This window comes from Monopterus albus, unplaced genomic scaffold (assembly GCF_001952655.1).
Source record: "Monopterus albus unplaced genomic scaffold, M_albus_1.0 scaffold319.1, whole genome shotgun sequence".
Classification (NCBI taxonomy): Eukaryota; Metazoa; Chordata; class Actinopteri; order Synbranchiformes; family Synbranchidae; genus Monopterus; species Monopterus albus.
This window is the reverse complement of record NW_018128199.1, coordinates 44,707-70,166: the sequence shown is the minus strand read 5'-3', so window position 1 is coordinate 70,166 and position 25,460 is coordinate 44,707. Positions and strand designations below refer to the sequence as shown.

The window sequence follows — 25,460 nt, the reverse complement described above, 5'->3', positions numbered from 1 at the left end:
GAGCTACCAGACAGGAGCCTTGCCCTGCCCTCCAAGGCCACGAGAGGAGGAGGAGCTCAAGGAAAACCTAGAGGAAGATGCAGGTTCTATCTCTGGTGAGACGGTGCCTTCAGATGCAGACTTTCTGTTGGGCATGGCCACCGTGCAAGATTGCAAGTCATTTCGAAACACTTACACAGGTTCCATCTACATCCAGGAGTTGTGCAAGCAGCTGGAGAAATCAGCTGAAAGGTGAGAGCCACCTCCACTCAAAGTTAAAGCCAAAGAGCGTAGGTAGAGCTTGGTCTATTATTAACACTAAGATGACCCCTAGTGTAACCACTACCTGTTGTAAGCATGATAACTTACTGACTCCTAAAGAAATAGCTGGCTCTATAATGTGCTGTGCATCATTTAAATCTGTGTTAACCAGTGCACAGTTATATGAAGAACTGAGATGTTTGTTCAGCTGTGATGAAATGTGCTGCAATGAGTTAATGAAGAGTTTTTGGTGTTTTCAGATGTCTGCTGTGCTGATGATGTGACAGGGAATAATACTGTATGAGAGTATACCAACAATTTTTGCAAGATTTTTCACCTGTAATGTGTTTTCTGGTGTGTTCTGTGCAGTTCGGAGATGGATGACATTCTCACTGTCCTGACGCGTGTGAACAGGGAGGTCAGCAAAGGACTGTATAAAAACCAGAAACAAATGCCAGAGCCCAAATACACTCTGACGAAGAAGCTTGTCCTCAGATTTGTGTGAGCTGACAGGCAGAGCCACATAAGGCGTGTGTGACTATTGGGTGTGTTTTTAGTCTCTCTCTGTGTAACAAATGGATGGATGATTTTGAATGTCTGACTTTATAGTTGTTGTGAGAAGCCAGTGTCAATCTTGAGAACAAAGAAAAAAACATGACCAATAAATGTATTTCAGAAAAAAAAGGGGTTTTTTGAAATATCTGTAATGACCCCATATTGTTTATTAAAAAATAAAAAAGACATTGTATGGCAACAGTTTCTTTTTGTCAAGGTACACCAGTATTACAGACCACAGCAAAAGAGCTGAACTTCAGCCACTGTGTTGTGTCCCATTGTAGTTGTTTTAGCCATCTTGTGTTAATTTGTACTCTTTTGCGTGTCCTTTTTCTTGTTTTCTGGCTTTCTGTAGTTGTTTTGTAGTCATTGCATAGACTTTCAAATGGAAAGGTTAACAGTTCCTACATGGTTCTCTGGTCTGTAGGGTCCCCATGACGCACTGGGCCTGTGCCCAGTAGGTCCATTCACTTATCTGTCCATGATTCAAATCCCTCATTTAAGTAGAAGCAACAATATCAAAGTGTGAAAAAATAGTTTTGCAGTATTTTACTTGATTAGGGTGTATACGTTTCCAGTAAAGGACTGATGAGGTCATATGCAGAGTGTAAACTGTGCTTTAAGACTGAAGCTGCTCCAGGTAAAGAACTAGTATATCTTACAGTAGATCTATCACCTGTCTGCCTCGTTTTGAAAGCAAAACCTGCTGTCAGATCAATGCAAAGGAGTAAAAACTACGATTAATTGGAAAATATATTTGATTACACTGAAAGGGAACTCTCAAATAATCTAGTAGTACAACCCTGTACTTAGGTGCAGTACTTTGAAGTGCCTGTTGAAAATGAGTCAGCCAAGTCTGACGGGTCTTGTTGCACACACAAATACACATCCTGTGGATGTGGGTGTGCATATCAGATTCCTGTGGACTCCACCCTACACTTCACTGTTCCATGAAATGTTTCAGTTGCTGGGCCACATCTGGCAGCTGCTGCTCCACACGCACCAGTGCAGGCTGCGGAAACAGTTCACATCAAGACGTTTTACGGCTGTCCTGTGCACTTGGGAGTTTCCCTAAACGGCGGACTAACGTTTATTAACGTCTCTCGTTAACGGGAGAAAGCGTCTCAGTTTTCCGATTTTGTCGCTGAGAACCAACGCGGCCAGACGGTTTCTTGAGTTGGCGCCTCCTCCTTGGTAAGTAGAGCTCATTTTAACATCTTATTTCCGTACAGAGTTGACGTGAACTACTGCTAGAAGTCTGCCGAACGGCAACCCGTCATCAGGTAGCCCTGAATTTGTGTAGCCGTGTTTGTGCTGCAGGCTACCTCACCTGAAAGGGCTTTTTGTGAGCTGGTCCTGGTCGAGGGGAGGGTGGAGCGCGTTCAGTCTATGGCAGGCGGTGTTAGCATGCGAAGGGTTTCACTTGAATGTCCAGGAGTGTATTTTGGATATCTAAAACGGCATTCTGATTAGTCTAACCTACAGTGTGACTAGTCAAAATGATCATTCAAGATATCTACAAGTGTATCTGACCAGTAAGAATAACGATTTCAACTATCTACGACCGGGGCTTCAAACTCAATGACACGGGGGCCAAAACTCAAAGCACACTTTAGGTCACGGGCCGAACAGGATAAACATTTATTGAACAGACTAAAACTAAACATTTTTTGAACATAAATATGAATCGAAACAGACAGGATACAATATTATTCCAAAATAAACTTGAACTTTAAATCAGCAACCGTATTTCTGCTAAGGCTTACATTAGCAAACACCTGCTTTTTGTCTGGACACCAGACGTCTCACACTTTCATCATGCAGCTCTTCAGAAACTCTCCCTCGGTAAATGTCCGGCCTGATTTTCTCCTCTGCTCCAATAAAACTTATTTCACAGCAGCTTCACTGTTTGATTTCACTTTGGTGAAAACGTCTGCTGTGATGTCAGATTCCTCTTTCAGCCTCCCACCGGTTTAGAAAGGCTCTGTTTTCAGAATCAACTTTCCTCTTGGCCATTGTTAGGGGGCTAGGTCTGACTTGAAATTAGGGTTGTATACATCAACAGACGTTTGATTGACCTGACGTAATTGACGCAGGAATGATCGCAGGTTGCCTATCGTTTGGTAAGGCAGCTGTTGCGCTGCATTATGGGATTTGTAGTTTGTGTGTTATCGGCGCTTCATATCGCAGGGCCATTAAAAAAACAAGATGTATGAACTCGCGGGCGTTGAGTTTGACACATGGGATCTACGATTACGTTTCGACTGGTCAGTTCCGGTTTGCGTATCCGAAATTACGTCACTGCGCCGTTTTGGCATTTATTAGATCAACATAATTAATATTACAGATATCTATCCGATATTTACGACTAATCAAAATGATCAGTTTAGATATCTACAAATCAGTTTTGACTAGACAAAATTTGAATTGAAGATGTCTGCAATTACATTTTGACTAGTAAGAATTCCTAATTCACTTGAATGGGAAAACTAATTTTAAGATATGTGCAATTTAATTCTGCCTGTCTAAAAGTACATCCTGTCCACCTATTTAATGTTAAAAAGGGCTTTCCATAGCAGTCCTCCTGATAGGAAGTACAGCCATTTCAGTTAACAGTCGAGTAAACTTTAAAGATTAAAGTTTATCTTCATGTCTTAACTTGGTTGAAATACTGAACAGCGGGTGATGCCCATTTTCTGTTGTGCATATTTCGGAAGTGAATGTCCGCATGCATGAATGTTGTTGCAGCTAACACTGACTTTTGCACAGTGTTACTGTGTATTGGTTACTGGCATTGTTTGTTTAATTTACTGTGGTGCTGCTGCAACACAGGACCAAGTTACACGTCCGACATTTCGCCTCATCGTGGCAGGAAACCCACATGTTACCAGTAACATTAATGTTGGGTTAATCTCTGCTAAGTGTCTTTACCACAGATCAGAAACAGGAGTGTATTTGTTCAGGAATTAGAAACATCTGTCTCTTCACATCTGAGTGCACTTGTTCAGTGATGGGCATATTCCTCTTGGTTCTATCATTTAGCTGTTAATCACCACCCACACACACACTTAGGAATGTATATGAAGGGGACACTCCTGTTGAAATGGCTGACCTTCAGTAAGGAACTGCATGAAAATTACTGAGGTAGTAAGGGTGAGCGAACTTTGTTTCACTTTGTTGAAAAGCCTTTCCAGGTTTATTAATGTTTCTATGCACTCTACTTAAAAGACACCATCATCCCCACAACATGTCACAAATAAGTACAGTGTGTTTCTGTAGCTCAATTTAAACCTTATACTAATGTCCACCACCAATGTATGCATTAATAAAACCCAGATAAGAGGCAGAATTTTTGCGAACGTAGTATTTGTGCTGTAACAATTTTTATAAGGTTACAACTGCTGCAAATGTATTTTTATTATCCATTAATGTTTTTTGTTTTGTTTTTTTGTTGTTGTTGTTGTTGTTGTTGTTGTTGTTGTTTTTTGATGAATTTTTTGGTTTCCCAGACTACTTGGGAGAGGGCCTCCAATGCATGCCTTATTTTCAGCAGCCCAAACCCCAAAGATATTCAGTTTACTATAAAGAATGTAAAGGTACGTCAGGCTGTGTTGAATGTTGGGAAAGGGGGGGTGCACCATTCTAGGAGGTAGACGCTGTATTTACCTGCAAACATTCTTGTTTTGCTTGGCTAAAAAGTTGCTTAAATCATTTAGATCTCACTTTACTGACTGTGGTAATTCAGAATGGGAAACCTTAGCTGATTCTGATCTCAGCTCTCAGTTCAGGAGCTCACGCTAGCTGGCAGCTGCTGGCAGATGGCACGAACACTGCAGATGGATCAGTTTCTGTCCTGTCTGTGCTCAGACTGAGCATTAAAGTGGACTTTTGGACATAGTTCAAGCATCCGCTACTGTACGTAGCTGTATTGGATAGTATTTATTTTTTTAATTAACTTGAATGGTGCATTTACACAAAATTCAACACAGCATGATGACAACTTCACATTCTCTTTAATACAGTCTCAATAAGAAGTCTGTGTGAATTAAAATATCATCTTGTCTCATGAGCTAAGTATATTGCCATGCCCCTACTAAACACTGAAGTAAATCTACTACAGAATGGCTTCAGAGACACAAAAGCAGGTGGATTTTGGAGTGGCCGGTCAGAGCCCAGACCTCAACCCAATAGAGATGCTGTGGAATGACCTCAAGAGAGCCGTTCACACCACAGGTCCTATGAATATGGTTGAGCTGAAGTTGTTCTGTGAGGAAGAACGGTCTGAAATTCCTCCTGAATGTTATGAAGGTCTAATCCACAGCCAAAGGAAGAGCTTTGGGGGTCATCTTGTACCAGTGAGGCAATGAAGTACAATCAAAGAAGACAAAGTTGGAGAAGCAGATTTCATCAGTTAAAGCTTATTGGAAGTCAAAATACAATAGGAATGTGCAACTCTGGAAAGTTGTCATGTGGCAGCTGTTTGTTGATAATCTTGAGCAAAACAGCAGAAATGGCAACAGTGTTCATGTTATTCCATCAGCATGGTGCTAGTCCCCGATGTGTAAATGCACTTCCCCCATTGAAATGAATGAGAAGGACTGCATTCTTTTCCTACAGGACAAATGTGTCTGAATCCTTCTGAATTAGCTAGTCTTTGCAGCTTTAAACTATTAGCTGTATTGCAGCTTGTATAAATTTGGGACAAACAAAAAAGAATAAAGTAACTCCTCCCAGCTCTCCCAAAAAGAAAAGTCAGACAACCCTAACTTCAACCAAAGGAAATATTACAGTACCCTCCTTGTTTTCTGGCCCCCTCACCTTCTAATAACTTTTGTACTATCCATAATGGTCACCTACAGACCTTAAACCTACTGTGGACAAATAATAGAAGCACTTTGCAGTTAAAAAAAGAACACAATAAATGTATGCAGGTAATTTGGTCACTTTCAAATCTATTTATAAACTCTGTAGAATGACATGATTTGGAAGGAAGTGACAAAAACAATACAAGAAGATTTAGTCAAAAACATAAGACACATCATGGGTTATTTGCTCTTCAACAGCCTCAGATATTATGATGTGAAATCAAACCCTTGAACTGTGACAAAACAAAAGCAAAAATGATCAACTTTGCTAAACCAGTTCTGCCTGTTACTGTCCTGTGAGGTATTACTGTAATCTGTCCATCCACGTGACTTGACAGGCAAGCAATAAATACACTCAGATGTGAGAACAAGCAGGTAGAATAAGATCCCATCGTTTTTACCAGTGATGTGCAAAGCAATATGCTGTTTGAGGAATTGTGGTTTGTTTTATGGTGACATCAGGGTGCCTACCTATCGTTTTTACCAGTGATGTGCAAAGCAATATGCTGTTTGAGGAATTGTGGTTTGTTTTATGAAAGGAAACAAACATATTATGGTGACATCAGGGTGCCTACCGTACAGCACTGACTCAGAACCACGTGATGATTTGAGTGTTAGTGGTGATGATGAAAATCGGTCATGGGAAATCAACATCAGGCACAAGCTTGGGCTTGTTTGTAGCTACAGTTCACTTGTTAACCTCTGTGACGTTTTCTAAATGTTACATTTCTTAGAGCAGAGTTACACCCTCCTGTTCAAATACACACACGCCTTAAGTCCTGTTGTATGCTAACAGTGTTTCAATGACCAAGAAGTGATCAACTCTGTTTGAGTGCAGATACTCTGAAACCCTGTTTCCATTTAGTGGTTTCTGTCCTGTTGCTGAGTGATTGGGGTCTGGTGTAATGGCAGCGCAGGGTGGAGCCAGCATTTGAATTCCTTTACTGTGTGTACTCCCCCAAAGTGTCCCAGTGAAAATGAAGCTCTGAGAACATTTGGTATTTTTTAAATAGCTGCAGGAGAATGCCAGGAAACACAGCTTTGCCGCTGTCTTTTTTTGTTTGTTTTTAATACAATGGCTAAGTATCTGCTGTAGTGAGGAATGAACTGACAAGATCATCTGCAAAATGTGGAGTGCTAATCCATGGTGGATAGATGTTTAAAATCTAAATGAGCCTCAGCGAAAAAGTCATTTAGTATCCTGTAAAAGTACCATGACTCATTGAAGGAGCGTGGAGTAGCTGGTGCATGTGTGACTGTACTGTGTGTGTAGTTGTATGGCTTTATTTTGAGAAATTTCCCTCCAAGATCTATGTGGGGGGGTTCTGACATTTCAAAGCAAAAGCATATGTTCACTTTAACCTGATGCAGCCCTGAATGTGTCCTACAAGCCAAGCTCAAGTCTGTTACCCTGCCAGATCTAGGTGGTGTATAAATACATGTGCACAATTTACAGGCCGTGCTTTTTAAGAGTTACTGAAGACTGTGTACTTTTTTTTTTTTTTTTGAACTGTCATAGATTTTTCTGTGCTAAGGATTCAGTGGAAGCCACTGTATACTTTTAATGCCCTTGGCTGCGGATTTGAAAATCAATGAGCAGGACTGCTTTATTCCATTAACAGATTTTTTTTAACGCCAGTGTGGTGAAGTACCTTTATTGTGGTTTTTATTTCAGAAAATGTACACTTCACACTATTTAACACTATATGATGTATAGATATAGCAATATACAATGACTTATGGTGCTCATCTTTCAAAAGCAGAAATCCTTCTGTCAGTGAACAAGTCAGCCTTGTCAAAATGAAATGTTCCACTAGCACCGTGAGAGTCAAGCTTCTCTAAATGTTTAGTTGTTTCAGCACTTACGTTTGATTGCGATTCAATGTAATGTAACGTCATTCAAACTGCTTTCCTCTAATTCACAGAGTATGGTGGTAGGAACTTTGTCACATCCATGGCTGATGTGGGACACCCCCCCCCCATTAGTGAAGTTCAGGTTGCATCTGACAACCTCGTTATCAATTTACAGTAGACCTACAGTATTCATACCCCTGCACTGTAAATTCATTTTGAATTTGGGTGGGGGTGGGTTAAAATGCAGTAAAATGTGCAAAATGTGAAGAAGTGTATACTTCAGTATGAATGTGGAGTTATTAACAGTTGAGGGCTCGTCTTTTAACAAGTGCATTAACTAATGTCATGTGATATGAACAGTGAATAATTCCTAAATGTTTTGGAATAAGCAACTGATCTAGTTTGATCAAAAGGACATATACAATTCAAACTTGTTCCAGTTGTAGACAAGTGGACTTAATCATTTTCTGAAATGTGTTAACTAATTGCTGTCTCTAGGAAAAGAATGAGAAATGCTGTTATGTTGTGGAGAACAAAACTAAATGTTGTGGAGAAGGCCATTTAAATGTTGAGCCAAATGGAGAAAAGGTTTAAAGGATTTTTTTTTATTTTTGGTCACATGGAGGCAGCACAATAAGCAGTAATCATATTAATATATGATATTTGTTGCTGATAGCAAACATCAGGGCTACTGTATTCCCCTGAAAACAGCTGCTTGCTGTAGCTTGGCCTAAACAGTAAAGTTGAAGGCTGGAAAACCAAAACAATGAGCTGAAAAATGCTAAAGTGCTCTGATGGAGCGGGTGATAAATATGTGTTTGTCACTACGATGCCTTTCACATTCACTTAGTCATTTCATCTAATCATAATAAAAATAAGATTTGATCCGAGCAGCATTAAAGGCTCACAAACCTGCTGATACCTAAACAAAATCAGGGGAAAACCAAAACTGGCCAATAATGTTAGCCGTGTCGTTGTGGCCTCCTTGTTGTTTGTTCTCTACTGTTCAGTCACTCTGTTGTTGGCTCTGTACATAGAACTCTGAAACAGATATGAATTGTGTTTTTTTCCTATTTCCTGTCCTCACAGGTGAAATGTCCAAGTCAGACTACCCTCCAGGGTACGACTCCCATGGCCCAATGTACGCACCTCAGGGTGGGGGTTACCCACCACCCCCTGCATATGGCTTTCCTGACTACGCTGGTACCCAGCCAGGCCAGCCCTCTGCTCCTTACGCCCCTGGACCAAACACCCCTCTGTTCCCAGGCCAGCCAGGGGGCTATCCTCAGGCCCCATACCCAGGCCAGCCAGGGGGCTATCCTCAGGCCCCATACCCAGGACAGCCTCACCCTGCTGGTCCTCCAGGAGCAGGCTACCCCAGCCCTCCTCCCATGCCTGTCATCCCACCAACCATACCATCAGATGTCTTGAGCTCTGGTAAGATGTGGTGCTTCTGTGGAACTAAAGTGCATAAATATGTAAGGTAAATAAATATGCCATAACTCATTAAAACATAGCCTTATTGACCTGGTTGGAACACCACCAGACAGATTAGGAAATTGTACTTATTTGCTTTTGGTCCATTAAATATGAAGCTACAGTCAGGAGACAATGCTTAGCTTGCCATAAAGACAAACAATCTCATGGACTAAAAAAAGCTGGACAACTAACCTAAATCTGTTCCAAGGTAACTGAGTGATTAAATTGTATCTTGCCTTTATGTTAAGCTAACCATCTCTTGATCATAGCTTCCTATTACATACACAGTTAGAAGTGTTATCAAGCTGCTCATGTTACTCTCAGAAGAAGAAATGAATTTTGCAACAGTGTCAAACCATCATTTTAAACTTTAGTTGAGGTTGCGGTGACAGTATGATGTCTTGTAATGTTACGTTCCTTGTTGCTCTTTGTGGTCAGTGCTTATGTTTCTGTTCTGCTGATGACTCAGGTGATGAGTTTGCTGCAAGTGGGAGCGGTTGGGACAGTCTGAGCATTCGGCATGCCTTCATCAGAAAGGTAAAACCCAGCTGTTACACACACACATCATGGTGGCTGAGCCACAGTTTGTTTCTGTCACTGACTACTGTTAAATTGGAATCACAAAGATTTTTGAAAGATAAATCGCTGGTTATCTTCAGATAACAGAAGGTTGTTTAGCAATGCTTAATTTTGAAGGCATTTACATACTTGTCAAAGACTGTTCAAATTATGTGGATCCAAGTATTCTGTTAAAAAGGTATTAACCTGTTTATGAGCTGCAACAATTTCCAAACAGAAGTGACATACTTCTTGATCAGTTTGTGTCATCTATAGTACATACATACTGTAGATCAATGAGACAGAGATATAGACTGAATTGATGTAATATTTCAACATATAATTATCTGTTTATTGTCATACAAAATGAAAAATAAGATATTTAAGACAGAATGGGGCTAATGTTGTCATAAAATGGAGTGAATGCCAAGAGGAGAGGCTATGGGGTGTAATGTCTCTTTTGTATGCACGTGTTTTTCAGGTGTACTTGATTTTGGGTTTCCAGCTCCTCATCACCACAGGCGTTGTGGCCGTATTCACATTTGTGTGAGTATATATCGTGTGTGTGTGTGTGTATGTGTGGCTCTTTGTTTTGTCAGAGTGCATCATGCTGTAACCGTGCCTCTGTGTCTCACAGCCAACCTGTCAAAGATTTTGTAGGGCGTTATCCAGCTGTCTACTGGGTATCATAGTAAGTCTCACTCTTTAGTAGCACCAGGAGCTTTTAAGTGATATGGTTTTATAAGAATCACAATTAAAGGTCACAAGTATTGTCTGAACTGTCTGGGCATTTTGTTTTAGTGCTGTGTATATCATCACCCACCTTGTTCTGGTCTGCTGTAAGGGCCCCCGGTGAGTGGAACTGCTCAGTTTTACAAAGGCTGAGAAAGACTATTTATTTGTACAAAGAATATTTTTAAAGCTGTATTTAATCATCTGATCTATTTTTGTAGGAGGAAGTTCCCATGGAATGTCATTCTGCTGTTCATCTTTGTAAGTCTGAAGACTTGCGGCTGACTCATGAATCAGGAAATAGAGACGCACCATCATTACTGACAGTTTCCTGGACTTGGTTCAAGTCTGTTCTTAGACTTAAATACAGTAACTTTTATTTCCATTAGCCAGCAGTAGTGTTGTTTCAGTGCTACAAGGGTGACTTTGATATTACAGCTAAGCAGTGAGTCACCACACTTGTCTTGGGCAGTGTTTGCATAATTCCTGGTATTTGGTATTTGTGTTTTATCAGCTCAGGGAGTGAAGTGGCTGGACACACTGTTGGTATTCAGCTTTGTGGCGGTGTCTCTGATATTGCTGAGTCATTTCTAGATGTAACATTTTGCCCTGAAAGGCGTAGTCCAGCCCCGCTACAGTCGTTTTCCTCCTCTTATAACTATTTCAGTCCACTTTGCATTACAGGGTGGTACTGTACCAGAGTTTGGACACAATGTCTCATTCATTGGTTTCTCTTTGTTTCTGTTTGTTTCTACACTGTGGGTGAATAGTGAAGACATCAAAATTATGAAATAACACCATATGGAATTATGCAAGCAAAAATAAAAATAAAAAAGCAAGATATAATTGAAATGCTAGAATCTTTAACAGTTTTGCACCCAACCAGCATCATGAGCTAATCCCCATGCTTTTCTGGAAGGAGTTCCCACATATGCAGAACACTTGTTGGCTGCTTTCCCTTTGCTGTATGGTCCACCCATCTCCCCTGGGTTTAGGTTGGTGACTGTGGAGGACAGGTCATTTCCATCACTCTATTTCATGGTTAAATACCACTGGTATAGCCTGTAGGTGTGTTCTGGGGCATCGTCTGGTTGAAAAACAAATGATGGTTAAGCTCAGATTTAAACTGCTATCATGTCCATTCCTTGTGTTTTCTCGACCCATGAGATTCTCTTCTTCTGCTCGTTCCACCTGTAGTGTTTTCTTTGCAGTAATTGGCCCATGAAGGCCTGATTCACCGTGTTTCCTTTAAACAGTTTAACTTGACATCTGTCTGCTGCTTGAGCTCTGACCTGAGGTGGTTTCTGAGGATGCAAAAGCTAATGAAACTCCTGATCTTTCATCCTCCTGTGAGGCAGTTTCTTCAAAGCGTTTAATGGTTTTTACAACCGCACTGAAGTCTTTCAGACTCACTGGCCATCATGCCTTAAATAATGACAGTGTTGTTTGTCTTTACTCAGTTGAGTGGTTTCATCCATAATATGAGTTACAACAGCAGTCAAATCGGGCTATTTGCTGAATACCAACACTACTTCAGCACAGCACAACTGATGGCCTCAAATGCATTAAACAGGCCAGAAATGCCACAGATTAACTTTAGAACCATTCCAGGTGACTATATCGTGAAGCTGGTTAAGGTTTGCTATATAATTCCATGTGTTGTATTTCATAGTTATTACTGTCTTCAACAATATAGATAATATAAACAAAGAAAACCACTGAATGAGGTGTGTTCAAACCTTTGACCAGTACTTTATATGTTAACATGATGTATTAATACTTATTTGTGTGGATGATTCCAGTTTTCTGCATATTTTTTCTGTCCAGGCTTTGCATAGCTTAGGACAGTTACTGTTGCTGTCCTAAATTGTCTGTTGTTCTTCCTAAAACTTTGTGATGTAACTATATTTGTATTTTTTTAATAGACACTGGCTTTGTCCTACATGACTGGAACCATAAAAAAAAAAAAAAAAAAAAAAATGTCATGCAGTGTTGTGTAAACATCCAGCTAGTTTCCACCAGTATTAACTGACGTTTTTTCTGTTTAGTTACTATGACACAAAGACAGTGTTTCTTGCTCTTGTTATCACTGCCATTGTTTGCATCGCCGTCACAGTCTTCTGCTTCCAAACTAAGGTAGGATGTGTGCATGTGCATGTGAGTGCTTATCAAATGGCCGCTGTGCATTTGTGTGGTTATACATGTATTGACGCTGCTGTTGGTGGTTTCTCTTTCCAAAAGGTGGACTTCACAAAGTGCCAGGGCCTCTTCTGTGTCCTTGGGATCGTAATATTTGTGACTGGCATCATTACAGCCATTGTGCTCTCCTTCAAATATGTGAGTTAACACTGATGTAAACAAAACAGTGTTTCCCAACAACAGACTTCTTCAGGTTTTCATCACTGTAATGACTGTTTGTTGTTGCAGATTCCTTGGTTGCATATGCTTTATGCAGCTTTGGGAGCCATAGTCTTCACGTTGGTGAGTACTTTTACTTAGATGCAAACCAAGTGTTTCAACAATTTGTACATCAGACTTCCACTTTGCAGCGTTTCACTGTTGTCTGTGTTGTGTAGTTCCTAGCGTACCACACGCAGCTGCTGATAGGGAACAGGAAGCACTCCATCAGTCCAGAGGAGTACGTGTTCGCCGCGCTCTCCATTTATGTTGATATCATCCAGATCTTCATTTTCCTGCTGCAGATTATCGGTGCTTCGTCCAAATAAGTCCACAAGGGTGCAGCTTGGGTCAACAGTTTGCAGACAAGCACCAAGCTACTTTTTTTTTTTTTGAAAAACACCTTCACTTTGTTTTCAGTCAGATTCATATACTGTACATTTTTATTACCTTTTAAAACTCCATCGAACATATCTAAGGGCTGAATTTGAGGTTTTGTCATAGGGTGGGCTAATCCTATGCATAACAAAGCACTTTTTAAAAATATTTCTTTATCTGCATTAATCAACTTACTAGTCGTTAGCAAAGAACATTTACTGTGTATACAGTGTTAGTATCTACAGTTAGTGGAATGCCTGCTTTTTTCACTCTGACTGGACTTAAGGCAGTATCTGAACTATTTCCCCTGCATGTAGATGTACTGCTATACTGTACATGACTGATTCCCAGCTGTATAAATGTTGAGAAAATGGGAAAATGTTTGCGCTATGTTCAAACTCAGATTTGGCTTTAAAGTACACTGGGGGTGGGCGTTATCCAAATATTTGGTTTTGATGTAACACTGAGCCGGGGTCACGATATCTACACTGATACTTTTTTCAATAAAATGGGGTTAGGGGGCAGAAATGTCTTGATATGGCTGCTTCTAAATACCTGTCAATTACCACAGAATACAAATGTTAAGCATTTCTCTTTGCTATTCTCTGTAAATCACTGAAAGGAGTAGTGTGACATTTTTGGAAAAACCCTTTCATTTCTTGCCCTGAGTCAGATGAGAAGACTGAAAACTGCTAAAATAAAAAAAATATAGCCAGCAGATGGTTAGCTTAGCACAACGCTGGAAACGGATGTTTTCACATAAAAAATATCAGATCTAACCACCAGCACCTCTAAAGTTCTTTATTATTATTAATCCTAAAACCTCAGGTTGTACTTTTATGGGTGTTAAATGCCTTCTTCTTGACTGTCATCTGTAACTTCCTGAAATACTGCTGGACATGTAATTTGTTCACATTAAACAAAGAGATGTGTTGTGAGCGCTAGAGGTGCTGGTACCTTTGGAGAGAACCAGGCTAGCCATCTATAGCCGTTAGCTCCTTTTCGCTTCTTATGGATATGAAAGTGGTTTTGTCTCCTCCCCCTCCGAGCCAGAAAGTGAACAAGCATATTTCTCAAGAAATTGGAACTATTGATTTAATTAGATGCATGTTAAAAGGCAAAATGGGGTTTAATGGTTTGTGTGAACTCAATGTAAAGTGTAGCATTTGATATTGATCATAACGTCTCTAGTATGAATAGTCAAAACACGTCCTGTTAGTCCAGATTCTTTAGGGACTGATATGCCCACCCCTGAGCTACAGCTCTGTAATGACAGCCCTCAGCCTGCTGTCATGGGTTTATGTTAGAGCAGCGAACCTTTTGCTGGAGGTCTGCAATATGTTTTGCTAAAGTATAACCATTTACATATTACATCACTATAGTGCCTTCACATTCTGATGTTTCTTAGATACTTTTTAACTTTAAGGTGTAAAGGGTTATACTCAGTGAAATTTTTTATAGTGTTGTTACATACTGTACGTGCCTGTTTCTATATTCCTACAGATAAAATGTGTCTGATACCGAGTACCAGCAGGGTGGGTTTTTCCATACAGGACAGCCCAATCAATACCATGGTAATAAATTACCAGAGCATTTCTGAAGGTTTGTGAGACTCCTAACATGATCAGTCCCACCTAGCTGGTCCTCCACACTACCCTATTTGTAATCAGTATAAACCCAAGGCAGAGTTACATACATATACATACTGTATGTGTAGAGCAGGAGATCAGTAGGGGTCTGGGTCTGTAAATAATACTTCTGCTTTTTCATACCCAATAAATGACTTTTATTTCAAAGTTTTGATGTGGTTCATATCCAGCTATACCAGTTATTCCTGTTTGCATAAGCATACATTTGTATACATTTTCATTTGCTGTATTGCCTTATTGTTTATAAAATACCAACATAGTGATCAATGAATATGTGGTCATTCTCCAGTTTTAATGATGTGGTTAAACCATCTTTGTACATGAACAAGGAAAATTAAGTATGCAAAGAAAATAACTTCTAAAGTCAGCTCAGGAAGTTGACATCTCTTATGTAACCAGTCTTACAGAGGAATCTCCACCTCAGTAGTGGCATTCAGGATATGGTGCATACATGCATGTTACCGGTCGGGGTTAACATTCTCTCTAGGATGGGAGTAGCGACTGCCTTCATATTCTCCCTCATTTGCCTTTTTCATCCTCTGTCGAACCTTCAGCTGCTTCAATCGGTTTTTGTCCACTTGTCTCTTGGCCAGGAGGAAGCCAATGATACCTGTGGGGAGGCCTATCATCCTGAACAGATGAGACAGACAAATATTTTGCTCAGTAATCCACCTGTCCACACAGACTGTCAGCATCTTGTAGCTTGTTTATCAATTAGGGTAGAATGAATGTAGGATTTGTTGCAGTTCTGGTGTATTAATAGTTTTAGGAGTTTGCAATAAACTGGCAGCCGGGCCCTATTCAGCTGTAGTATTTCCAACTATAAACACCAATTCTTCTGTCAGCCTGACAAATGTTAGTTGTCAGTGTCTGTCTACCAGCTGTCACTATATGCACCAGTACTTAAAAATAATCAAAATGCTAAGAATAAATAATTTAGTAGATCTGGCACACACACATATGTGCAAAACATCAAGCCGCTTTGTGTACAACTACGCTAACTAAAGCTACTACAACAGCAACACTGATAACGCAGAATGTTATGTGAGGCACAATGCAACAAAAAGTTAAAGAACTCAATGTGCAGTTATATTCATGTAGAAACAGGTTTAATTGTCTCAGTGAAGACAACAGGCTTTGTTTGAAGGCAACATCCATTTCCTGTTTTACAGCTCAATATGACTGAGCAGCTACACTTTTTAGTAAAACATTGCCTTCATTTCTGATGGGTTCTTAAGTTTGGATTACACACACTGATCACACAGTTCAAGCAACAGCTGTCTAAAACAGTCTAGACAAAAACTAAACATTATCACCTTCAAACCAGCCTGTCTCAGGGCTGATACACCTAGCATAGCTCACTGGAAATCTACAAGTCCTGTTAGAGCCTGTGTAGGAGAGAAAAGACCCACCAGGCATAGCCAATCTTCATCATGGGGTTTTTGGCCTTCCGCCTGGGGATGTACTCCGGGCGCCTCAGCTCCGCCTCGGCTCTGTTGTGGTCGGTCTGGGGGTTTCTCTGTGGCTCTGTGTTGGAGCTACACCGGGAGGCAGCAGGGGAGACATGTAGCGGCCGATACCGTGAAGCCTGAAGCCGCAAACGCTGACAAACTACTGAAGTTTGGCTGGTGTGGGTGAGGAGCCACGAGGCAGGAACAAAGTGTAAACCTAGGCAGGGGAAGAGACTCCGGTCACCTCTACAGTTAGGTCAATATTGGGTTTGACAGTGGTTACATCATGAAAAATGTGCATATGCTGTTCAAATGTAACGCTATTTACACACACACACGAAAAATGTGCATATGCTGTTCAAATGTGACGCTATTTATATATACACACACAAAAATCTCCCACTGGTGATTTCGATGTTAACTGCATTAAACTCTTCAGCATAACGTATAGTTTATTTGTTTACCTGACAGTACTGCCCTAGCTGCAGTGACATAGGACGCCATGTTTGTTGAGCTGCCTGAGTTGGACATGCGCAGTGGGATTCTCAAAGCCAAGACTACTGCCACCTGATGGACAACCTCAATGTAGCACTTCTGTGAAATGCAGGAAATTTCTGAAAGAACAGTACGAAGCCATGCAGATGTCTTTATGCCAACACTTTTATTTATGAAACCAACACTTTTATTCACTCCATTTCATAATTTTACAAAATGACATGCAAAATAACCTGCAACCAACTTGGAGGTAAGCTTAAGCGTATGCCTCTAATATACAGTTACTTATAATTACTTACTATTATTATTACTTATAGTTACTTACAATTCAGGGCACTTTCCTCAACTTCAAATAGACAGATACCAGCAAACAACTGGAACAAATAAAGTAGCATATTTACACAAGTCAATCTGACAAAGAAAATACCTTTTTTTTTTTTTTTTTTTTTTAAGGATCCAGAATCTAACCTTTGCACAGCAGAGATGATAAACAACTCTACTAACATCTTCAGTGCCTCTATTATGTACGTGTTACATATGAGCATTCATAAACACAGTTTAATATCAAAAGTCACAGAATGGAACAGCGGGATGAAGGGAGGAGTTTAATCTTCCAGGATGTAGTTGGGGTTAACAACTAGAACAGCTTCTTCTTCTGAGCCGGCAGACTCTGAGCCCTTCAGTCCACCCTGGGACAGCTCGATGAGGATGTGGTCCTGGGGAAACAGACGCACACTGTCACTTATGTCCACACTTGCCTTAAAATGACCCACATTTATCTGCTGCTTTGAGAAGGGGGGGGGGACTCACATAGTGAACCAGCCTGTGGATGACCTTCTCTATCAGCCCCTTCTTATTGACAAGCTCCTCCTCAGAGTCGATCTCTGACTCAATCTCCTTCAGATACCAGTTCACCACCACGCTTTTCTTCAGCTCCTCCTCTTCCTCAGCTGTACAGAGGGCATCGGTGAACAGTGAGATTAAACAATATCGATCTCCACTATAGTCATGAAGCAGAAAGAATTACAAATGAGAACTTCTCACCCTCCTCTGCTTTCCGCAGATGCAGCACCAGCAAGTTGGACAACCGTTTGTATTCGGCGAAAGACAGGCGGAGAGACGGCTTGGGCTGCCTGCCAGGCTCAGCGTGGCTGTCAATACCATTCACATGGCCATTAATACCATCCCCGTGGCTGTCAACACCGTTCACTCCGTTAGGAATGTTGCCTCCTGCAAAGTCACATTTGCATTGGATGACTTTTTTCATTACAGATACTACTGGTCAGCACAGCTATATACTGTCTCTACATGTTCATTTGCTTGACGTGTGTACATTTGTTCCCAGGACAGAGTGTGTTTACTGTGGGACAGTACCTTCCTCTTGCCGCTGCTCCTCCTCCTCCTCCTCCAGTTCATCCTCCTGCTCCAGGTTGATGTCAGGTGTCTCCACTCGGATGATTGATTTGTTCAGAAGACGGAACGCTTCCTTCACATGTTTGGGCTGCACCTGGAGACAGAGAGCGAAGCCAGTGGTTATCAAGTGATATGCTTTTATGATACTATGGTTACAACAGATTCTCAGAGTGGTGTCTTCACCAGCTCTGTAGCTCTCCAGGTTTAAAATGTGTAATGGAACAGACTGTTTTTCTCCTCAGCTTTATTGGCCAAATACGTCGATCACATGAGGAATTTGACTCAGGTGCAGTGGCTCTCAACGTGCTTCCATAAGGCAACAAGGAAGTGAATGTGCATTTAGGAAAAAAGAAAAGAGGGGGGGAAAAAAAACTACCTAATACACTTCGCCATGACCAAAAATATTGGTAACCCTGCGTTTCTGTCAGATAACACCATTTCTTCCAGAAAATTGTTGCAGTCACAAATTCTTTGGCATGCTATTGTTTATTTCTTTTGTTTGCATTGGAACAACACAAAAAAGAAAAAACTCCAAATCTGATCCATTCCACACAGAACTCCAAAAATGGATTGGGCAGAATTACTGACAACCTTCTGACACTGGGCCCTACATTGTGCCCCAGAATTCATTGGTAGTCTTCAGATCTCATAATGCCAGACTTTACAGTAGTACAGTGTTCTACTTTCACTGTGTCCATGTGAACCTTCTGCACTTGAACATTTTTTTTTTTTTTTTAAACACGTACCTCATCACAGCAGTGCATACGTGCCATGGCCTCTGACAGGCGGATCATGCTCTCCAGCTGTCGCACTGTTATCCTCCAAGCAGACTTGGACACGCCCCCAGAGCCATCACGCTGACGGAGACGTTTGTACTGCTCGACGATGAACTCTTCTGAGTCAGTGGAAATCTACACATGTACAGTGTGCAATGGTTACTATGAAACACAGGTGTAAATACAATGAAACCCAAGTGAACGGTGTCAGTGCAGACAGACACATGTAGACATCCACCTTAGGTTTGAACTGCCTGGCAAAGAGCAGGTATCTGCGGATCTCATCCAGAGAATACAGTCTGTCCACGGACTCCTCCACACGGGAGTGCAGGTCCACGATGCGTCTGGCGATGGCGTAGTCTGTCACCTAGGATCCACACAGATTAGACTAGGTGACACACTGGGTTGTTACAGCATCATGCCTGCTTCAGACTACATGATTTGTTTGTCTGATACAATGGTCACTGTGTCAGATTACACGATTATAGAGTCAGAAATCTTGGACGATGGATGTCATAAGCTACACGCTGGTACCTGACAGATCACACCCTGACCTCATTCACGACTTGAAGGTGCCAGGGACCAGGAGAAGAGTGTGTGATACTGACTGCTTGCGTTTGGAAAAGCATAAAAATGGGTGGGGGGCAACCGTGGACCTGTCTGTGGGTCGCACAAGGAGTGCAGCAGTCTGTGCTGTCTGTCCTTCATGAAGAAGGTGAAGTAGCAGTTAAAATGCGTTTTAAGCAGGTAGTAAAACTGAAAACTAGCTCGCTAGCCCTGATGGGGTAGCTACTTCTCAAAGCTGACTGTGAAAGCCACTATGCTAACATTAGCTGTATCACTGTGATATTTAATGAATACGGTTCAGTTCAATATGCCAAAAATGTTTTTAACAGAAGAGCCATCTGTGCTCCTGTTGGTCAGTGTCGCCCCACCTCGTAGTAGGCGAACATGCTAGACTTTGTATCCAGACGTCATGAGGCGTCCCAGACCCACCATCAGTGGTCATTTACTATGACACGCTGTAAGAGTTAAAGCAATCGACTATCGTGGTCAAAGCCATCTGTCGGTTCCGATGCCCTACGTCCCATCGTGTTTGGCTGTTATCGGGCTTACATCTTGTAGTCTGAACCAGGCATTAGAAACTAGGATGCAAGAAATATACAGACATAACTAATAATAAAGCAAAATACGAATCAAACATAATGACTGACTATGAAACTGCTGAGTTCAGAATAAAAATGCAAGAAAGAAGAGTTCATAAGTGTATGAAGACACACACAGTGAATGCTCTTTACCTCATTACAGTCATCCACCAGGATGAAGAAGAGGTCGAAACGGCTCATGATGGGGGCGCTCAGATTTACATTCTGCTTCAGACTCTTGCTGCGGTCGTAGCGCCCGCTGACAGGATTGGCAGCAGCCAGGATAGACGTGCGAGCGTTCAGGGTGGCCAGAAGAGCAGAAAGGCTGAGGTTACAAGCATTTCACTGCCATTAACATGGCCGGTTTCTCTTAACCAAAATGAGGAGATGGAAAAGCAAACAGAAACCTTTTGGACATTGTATTTTAAAGTGTGTATTATTAGTTCAGCTGAGCGTCGTTTTGCGTGCCGACTGTTTTACCTTGACCCCGGCCTTGGTGATGCTGATGGTCTGCTGCTCCATGGCTTCATGGATGGCCACCTGGTCCTTGACATCCATCTTGTCAAACTCATCAATGCAACATACACCCTGAAAGAAAATGTGGTTTCAGTACCAGAGAACATGTAATAATAAATAAAATAATAATGTGCTTCAGTTGCCTTTAGAACTGAGAGCGCTCACGTTGTCGGCCAGCATCAGAGCTCCGGCCTCGATCACAAACTCATGGGACTCCTCGTCTCGGACCACAGCAGCTGTAAGACCTGCAGCGCTGCTGGCTTTGCCGCTCGTGTACACCGCTCTGGGACTGAACTCCTCCACGTGTCTGCGTACAGACAGTTATGTTACCGTAACAACTATCACATCTATGCACAACAGTATAAATGAGACTAACAATCATGATGCAACTTTTCAATAAAAGATTTTCATGACACCATCATCTTTTCCAGCAAAAGACAACTTATGAGAAATTGGTACACTTGTGTTACATACTTGAGGAACTGGCTCTTGGCCGTACTCGGGTCTCCAACGATGCAGACATTGATGTCTCCCCTCAGCGAGGTTCCCTCCATGGTCGTCTTGGGAACGCCTCCGAACAACATCAGCAGGATGCCGCGCTTCACTTCGTCATTGCCTGCACAGTCACCATCAGTTTAGTTGCAAACCCCCCGTGTTAATACTTTTGAGGCGTCCCTGGTTAGAGGCGAGGTTCGAGCACTGACCGTGGATGGTGGGGAAGAGGCTGGTGCACAGGTTGTGGTACAGGTTCTTGTCCTGGCTCATCTCAAACACTTTCTCCCACTCCTTCTCAGTCATCTGGCTCTTGATGCTTTCTGCAGTCTGATCCTCTTCACGCAGCTCCTTTCCACCAAACTACAATAGAAAAAGTACGCAATTGTAACTGAGCACCAGGGATGTTTCACACTACTTTGGATCTTTGGTTTATTAGATGTACAGGTGGAACACTGTAAGTACTGTATGATTATGCTTAAAAGCTTTGCATTCTTGTATAAAAATGCATGTGTTTGTTATTTGTCTGTGTCTCTTACTCGTGGGTTGGATGGGGCCACGTAGCAGGCCAGGAAGGCCAGTCTGTATGACAGCTCTCTGACTCCAAGGGCTTTCAGTCCTCTCAAACCCTCGGACTCAAAGCCCTGGGGCCCCCCAGCTACACGGGTACTGGTCTCTGCTCGCACACCTGGAGAAAGAGCACCTATACAGTCATGATGTGTCCAAAAATAAGATAAAAATTATCACCATCTATTCTTGTACTTTCACACTGTGTCACAATCAGTGGCAAGAGGTTTTTCCATTATAGGAACCTACCGAAACATGTCACGCCGAGTAATGCTCGTTACGGGTTCTGCGTTTGTTTCCACTACAGTGCACCCACTTTGGAGGTGCATTCTGGGAGCTAAATTTTAGCACCCCTCAGGGGGTAGCACTAAAATCAAGTATCAGGGATGTGAGGAGGGAGGGGTACGTGCACGCAGAGCAGGAGCTGGTGACTGGTTAAATGTTCACATCTCCACACCTCAAACATTAGCATTACAATCACCATGTGTAAAGACACAGCCGACTCAGTGTGTGAGAGGGGAGCAGCCCCTCCCTCCTCTAAACAGAAATCAACAGAGAGAAAGTACAGTGCAAAACAAAGCATGAGGGTCCATATCAATGTCGGAGGTTATGCTTGGGGATGGCTTAGGGAAGTATTGGATATACAGCTCATTATGTTCCGACAGTGGAAAAAAGCAGCAGCTATTTTCAGGCTTAAAATGGGAGCTGAAACCCGCACCAGGAGTGCTGAGCTGAGAGACGTCCGGCACAACAATGAGGGTCCCAGTGAAGTCGCAGCGGTCTCCGGCCTGAGCCGTCTCCACAGCCTCGGCCCTCAGGACGATATCCAGGGAGCGTGGGATGGAACCACGAGGCAGCTCCGCCTGCGTCTCCTGGATGCGCACCTGAACACAAAAGAGTCAGAAACATCAGGGCCTGCGCTTTCATGTTGTGCACCTCCTTCCTATTTACACACAGTTACCTTCTGGAAATCAATGAACTTGGACTTGTGGGTGTCAAGGTGGAAGCGGGCGCGGTTGTTGCAGACGGGGTTTCTGCAGATGGTTGGAGGGGAGTATTTGAACTGCTGGGGGACGTCTTTGATCACCGCCTGGCAGTCCATGCACAGGAAGCTGCCGCTCACCTGAAACCACAAAGATGCCACTCCAATGAAGAGGCTGTAACATTACTGTATTTGTGCCTTTGTACATTTGCATCTTTGCTGCTGCCTCACACCACTAAATAGCTGTGTGCACCTGCAGTACATCTTACCAGTTCAGGGTGGACTGGGTGCGTCCTCACCACCTGGCCACTGATCCTCACCAGGGTCCCAATACGCATGGATGACAGCTCGCGGATCCTTCGTCAAACACGAAATAAGATTGCATCTAATATTTAACCCTGATTCACTTGTTTAACTTAAATTATGGTAACTGGAAAATTATAACTACATAATTTCTACTCAGACTACTACCAACAGGAGCACAGATGGCTCTTTGCCAACAGACTAATCTGAAATGAACTGAAAACCATGTGCACAATGATTCGCTAAAGAAGCACCAGCTGATTTAGGCTGGTTGTGCCACTTACTTGTGTCTGGTGGGCAGATCCTCGATGGCAACGTAGAACTCTTTGTTGAGAGGAACATTCCCATGATCCAGAGCGAAGCTGCGCACTGCCCGACAGAGGAAGGGATACACTCTGGAAACAGACACCTTCATGTTAGTGCACAGGTGAAGTCTCTGTTAATACACCTGCCTTTTGTTTATTCATCACTACAGACAGTATAACGCGTGTGCACTTACAAGATTAAAGCAGGTGATGCCATTTATAAGTGCTGCTCACTTCACAACTATGATTAGAATGAGGCTGCAAGGTGTAGGACTATGGTTCTTACCATTGCCAACTCTGAGAGACGAGACAGTCCAAGTAACTTCAAAACAGTGCTGATTTATTCAAAGGATCACAGGTAAAATTAACATTACACGCTCAGGTATCTTGCACCTCCAACCTGCTCGCAGGCAGATGTAAGATGAAAGACCCTGAACCCACCAGGCCTATACATTATATCCCCTCGGTTGGGCTAGCCCCATACTACACAGAAACATCAACCGAGACGTCTCTGTTACCAGCTTTGCAGCTGGTCATAGCAGTAGTCAAAACATGAAGCAAATCAATGTGTGTGTCTGTTGGTTAAGTGGTGTGTAGCTAAAAACATTCTCACGACCTCTAGAACATGTCGTGTCTTAAACATAAGAACATATTATGACTAAGGCTACAGTTATACACGTCATAATAATAATATTAAACACCCTGTCTGCTGACAGTCATCAACTCTTCTCTCTAGTTATCCTTGACCAGATGTACCCTGTAGAAACTCATAAGCATGACTAAGCATTTAACAGTCTAACTAGACATCCTATCTCCACTAAACATTTCTAATACATAAAGTATATATCTGACTAAAAATACCTAACAAAGGCAAAGCCGTTTTCATGGCTTGGGGATCATGTGCTGAGCTCACCTGTAGTACTCCTCCTGGATGGTGGTGGCCAGCTCCTGGTTGAAGCCCTCCAGGTCTGTGAAGCTCACCAGCAGGGTGTTCCTTTCGGGCCTGATCAGCTCCTCGGCCTCCCGGACATACTTCACCTCCCCGTCACCGCTATGAAATCTGCACAAAGGCGCAGGAGAAATAATAATATAAGGCATGACCACTAGCCGATCAACACAGCACTGGACCCTCCTAGTTACTGACAGGTGGTAAAAAGAAGAAGCATTATCGTGCGATCAACTCGTGTACACTTCTCTCCGGCCTGGAGCAGTAACGTTACAATAAAGCCTGTTGCTGACGGACTTACTCCTCCAAGAAAGCCTGGAACAACTTCTGGCATTTTTCAGCCAACTCGTCCTTCACCATCTCCCCGACATTCTCCGCGGTCGCTGAGGCTACATCCATGTTAAAATACTGTCAAAGTGCACTAAAAGCTTCCAAAACGTCTTCCGAATACAGAGCTTTAATACACCGGACACACACACAGACAGCACGCTACAGAGCGGCAGTTTCGCGCGAAAAGAGAAACCACGTGACGTTTGGCGCGCCGCTGTCAACCAATTGCAGGTGATATGCAAATATCAACACATCCATACTAGATCTGATTAACCTCTTATGTTCCACAGGCTTTTAAACTTGGTGTAAGGTCTGATTGTCTTGGCTTCAGATTGTCAACATTTATCAACATATGAAATTCTAGGATTGACATTATAATCTGCATTAGCAAATATATCTACATGTTTATTTTAGTATCATATGCATTATAATAGTGTCATATGCCTTATAATCTACTTTTGTTTTAACCAGTTCACTTGTCTTTAAGAATATAGGAAACATGTGTAAGGCTGTAAGGCTGTGTTATTGTGCTTGGGCCTGAAAACCTTAGAAATCTGCTGTCTAATCATATAGTTACTTTAGATGACATAGCTCTTGCCTCCAGTACTACTGTGAGGAACCTTGGAGTCATCTTTGATCAGAATATGTCCTTTAAATCACACATAAACCAAGTCTCTAGATCTGCCTTCTTTCACCTGCGCAATATTGCAAAAATCAGGAGCATCCTGTCTCAAAGTGATGCTGAAAAACTGGTCCATGCATTTGTTACTTCCAGGCTGGACTACTGTAACTCTTTACTATAAGTATATCCCAATAATTCCCTAAAAAGCCTCCAGCTAATCCAAAATGCTGCAGCCAGAGTAATGTTAATGACAAGGCTCCATCGTATCTTAAAGACCTCGTAGAGCCTTATCATCCTAACAGAGCACTTTGCTCTCAGAGTGCAGGTTTACTTGTGGTTCCTAGAGTCCACAGAAGCAGAATGGGAGGCAGAGCCTTTAGCTATCAAGCTCCTCTCCTATGGAACCAACT

General features: G+C 42.2%; 3 protein-coding genes across 3 annotated transcripts in view; 2 read left to right on the top strand and 1 right to left on the bottom strand.

Moving 5' to 3' along the window:
* The window catches only part of LOC109974058 (uncharacterized), an 18,681-nt gene extending 17,936 nt beyond the window's left edge, over positions 1 to 745 (top strand). Inside the window, 2 exon segments of the mRNA XM_020624065.1 lie at positions 1 to 231; positions 610 to 745. The exon segment at positions 1 to 231 is cut by the window's left edge and continues 43 nt beyond it. Coding sequence (XP_020479721.1) covers positions 1 to 231; positions 610 to 745 — 367 coding nt within the window.
* An 878-nt stretch (positions 746 to 1,623) lies between these two features.
* tmbim1a (transmembrane BAX inhibitor motif containing 1a) lies at positions 1,624 to 14,854 on the top strand. The gene is made up of 12 exons (XM_020624111.1): positions 1,624 to 1,989; positions 8,604 to 8,951; positions 9,463 to 9,530; positions 10,033 to 10,097; positions 10,189 to 10,242; positions 10,353 to 10,403; positions 10,505 to 10,544; positions 12,209 to 12,243; positions 12,329 to 12,419; positions 12,525 to 12,620; positions 12,711 to 12,764; positions 12,860 to 14,854. The coding sequence occupies exons 2-12, from the start codon at positions 8,609 to 8,611 to the stop codon at positions 13,007 to 13,009; spliced, it is 1,047 nt and encodes a 348-aa protein (XP_020479767.1). The 5' UTR covers positions 1,624 to 1,989; positions 8,604 to 8,608; the 3' UTR covers positions 13,010 to 14,854.
* Positions 14,855 to 16,802: 1,948 nt separating this feature from the next.
* mcm6 (minichromosome maintenance complex component 6) lies at positions 16,803 to 24,655 on the bottom strand. Its single transcript, XM_020624108.1, has 18 exons — positions 24,400 to 24,655; positions 24,066 to 24,212; positions 23,132 to 23,242; positions 22,814 to 22,901; positions 22,524 to 22,685; positions 22,281 to 22,446; positions 21,535 to 21,683; positions 21,208 to 21,358; positions 20,978 to 21,119; positions 20,669 to 20,810; positions 20,468 to 20,575; positions 20,141 to 20,296; positions 19,081 to 19,209; positions 18,813 to 18,977; positions 18,028 to 18,160; positions 17,698 to 17,883; positions 17,464 to 17,603; positions 16,803 to 17,369 (listed from the first exon to the last, which is right to left on the bottom strand). The coding sequence occupies exons 1-18, from the start codon at positions 24,495 to 24,497 to the stop codon at positions 17,259 to 17,261; spliced, it is 2,484 nt and encodes an 827-aa protein (XP_020479764.1). The 5' UTR covers positions 24,498 to 24,655; the 3' UTR covers positions 16,803 to 17,258.
* Between the last annotated feature and the right edge of the window lie 805 nt (positions 24,656 to 25,460).

Excerpts from the sequence above, each read along its gene's own strand:
- tmbim1a (XM_020624111.1), top strand. The coding sequence starts at position 8,609 with ATGTCCAAGTCAGACTACCCTCCAGGGTACGACTCCCATGGCCCAATG. Across the intron at positions 8,952-9,462 it reads ATCAGATGTCTTGAGCTCTG|GTGATGAGTTTGCTGCAAGT; the intron begins GTAAGATGTGGT and ends CTGATGACTCAG. Across the intron at positions 12,244-12,328 it reads TACATGACTGGAACCATAAA|TAGTTACTATGACACAAAGA; the intron begins AAAAAAAAAAAA and ends GTTTTTTCTGTT.
- mcm6 (XM_020624108.1), bottom strand. The coding sequence starts at position 24,497 with ATGGATGTAGCCTCAGCGACCGCGGAGAATGTCGGGGAGATGGTGAAG. Across the intron at positions 22,902-23,131 it reads GATCTGCCCACCAGACACAA|GATCCGCGAGCTGTCATCCA; the intron begins GTAAGTGGCACA and ends TGTTTGACGAAG. Across the intron at positions 17,604-17,697 it reads TCTGCGGAAAGCAGAGGAGG|CTGAGGAAGAGGAGGAGCTG; the intron begins GTGAGAAGTTCT and ends CCCTCTGTACAG.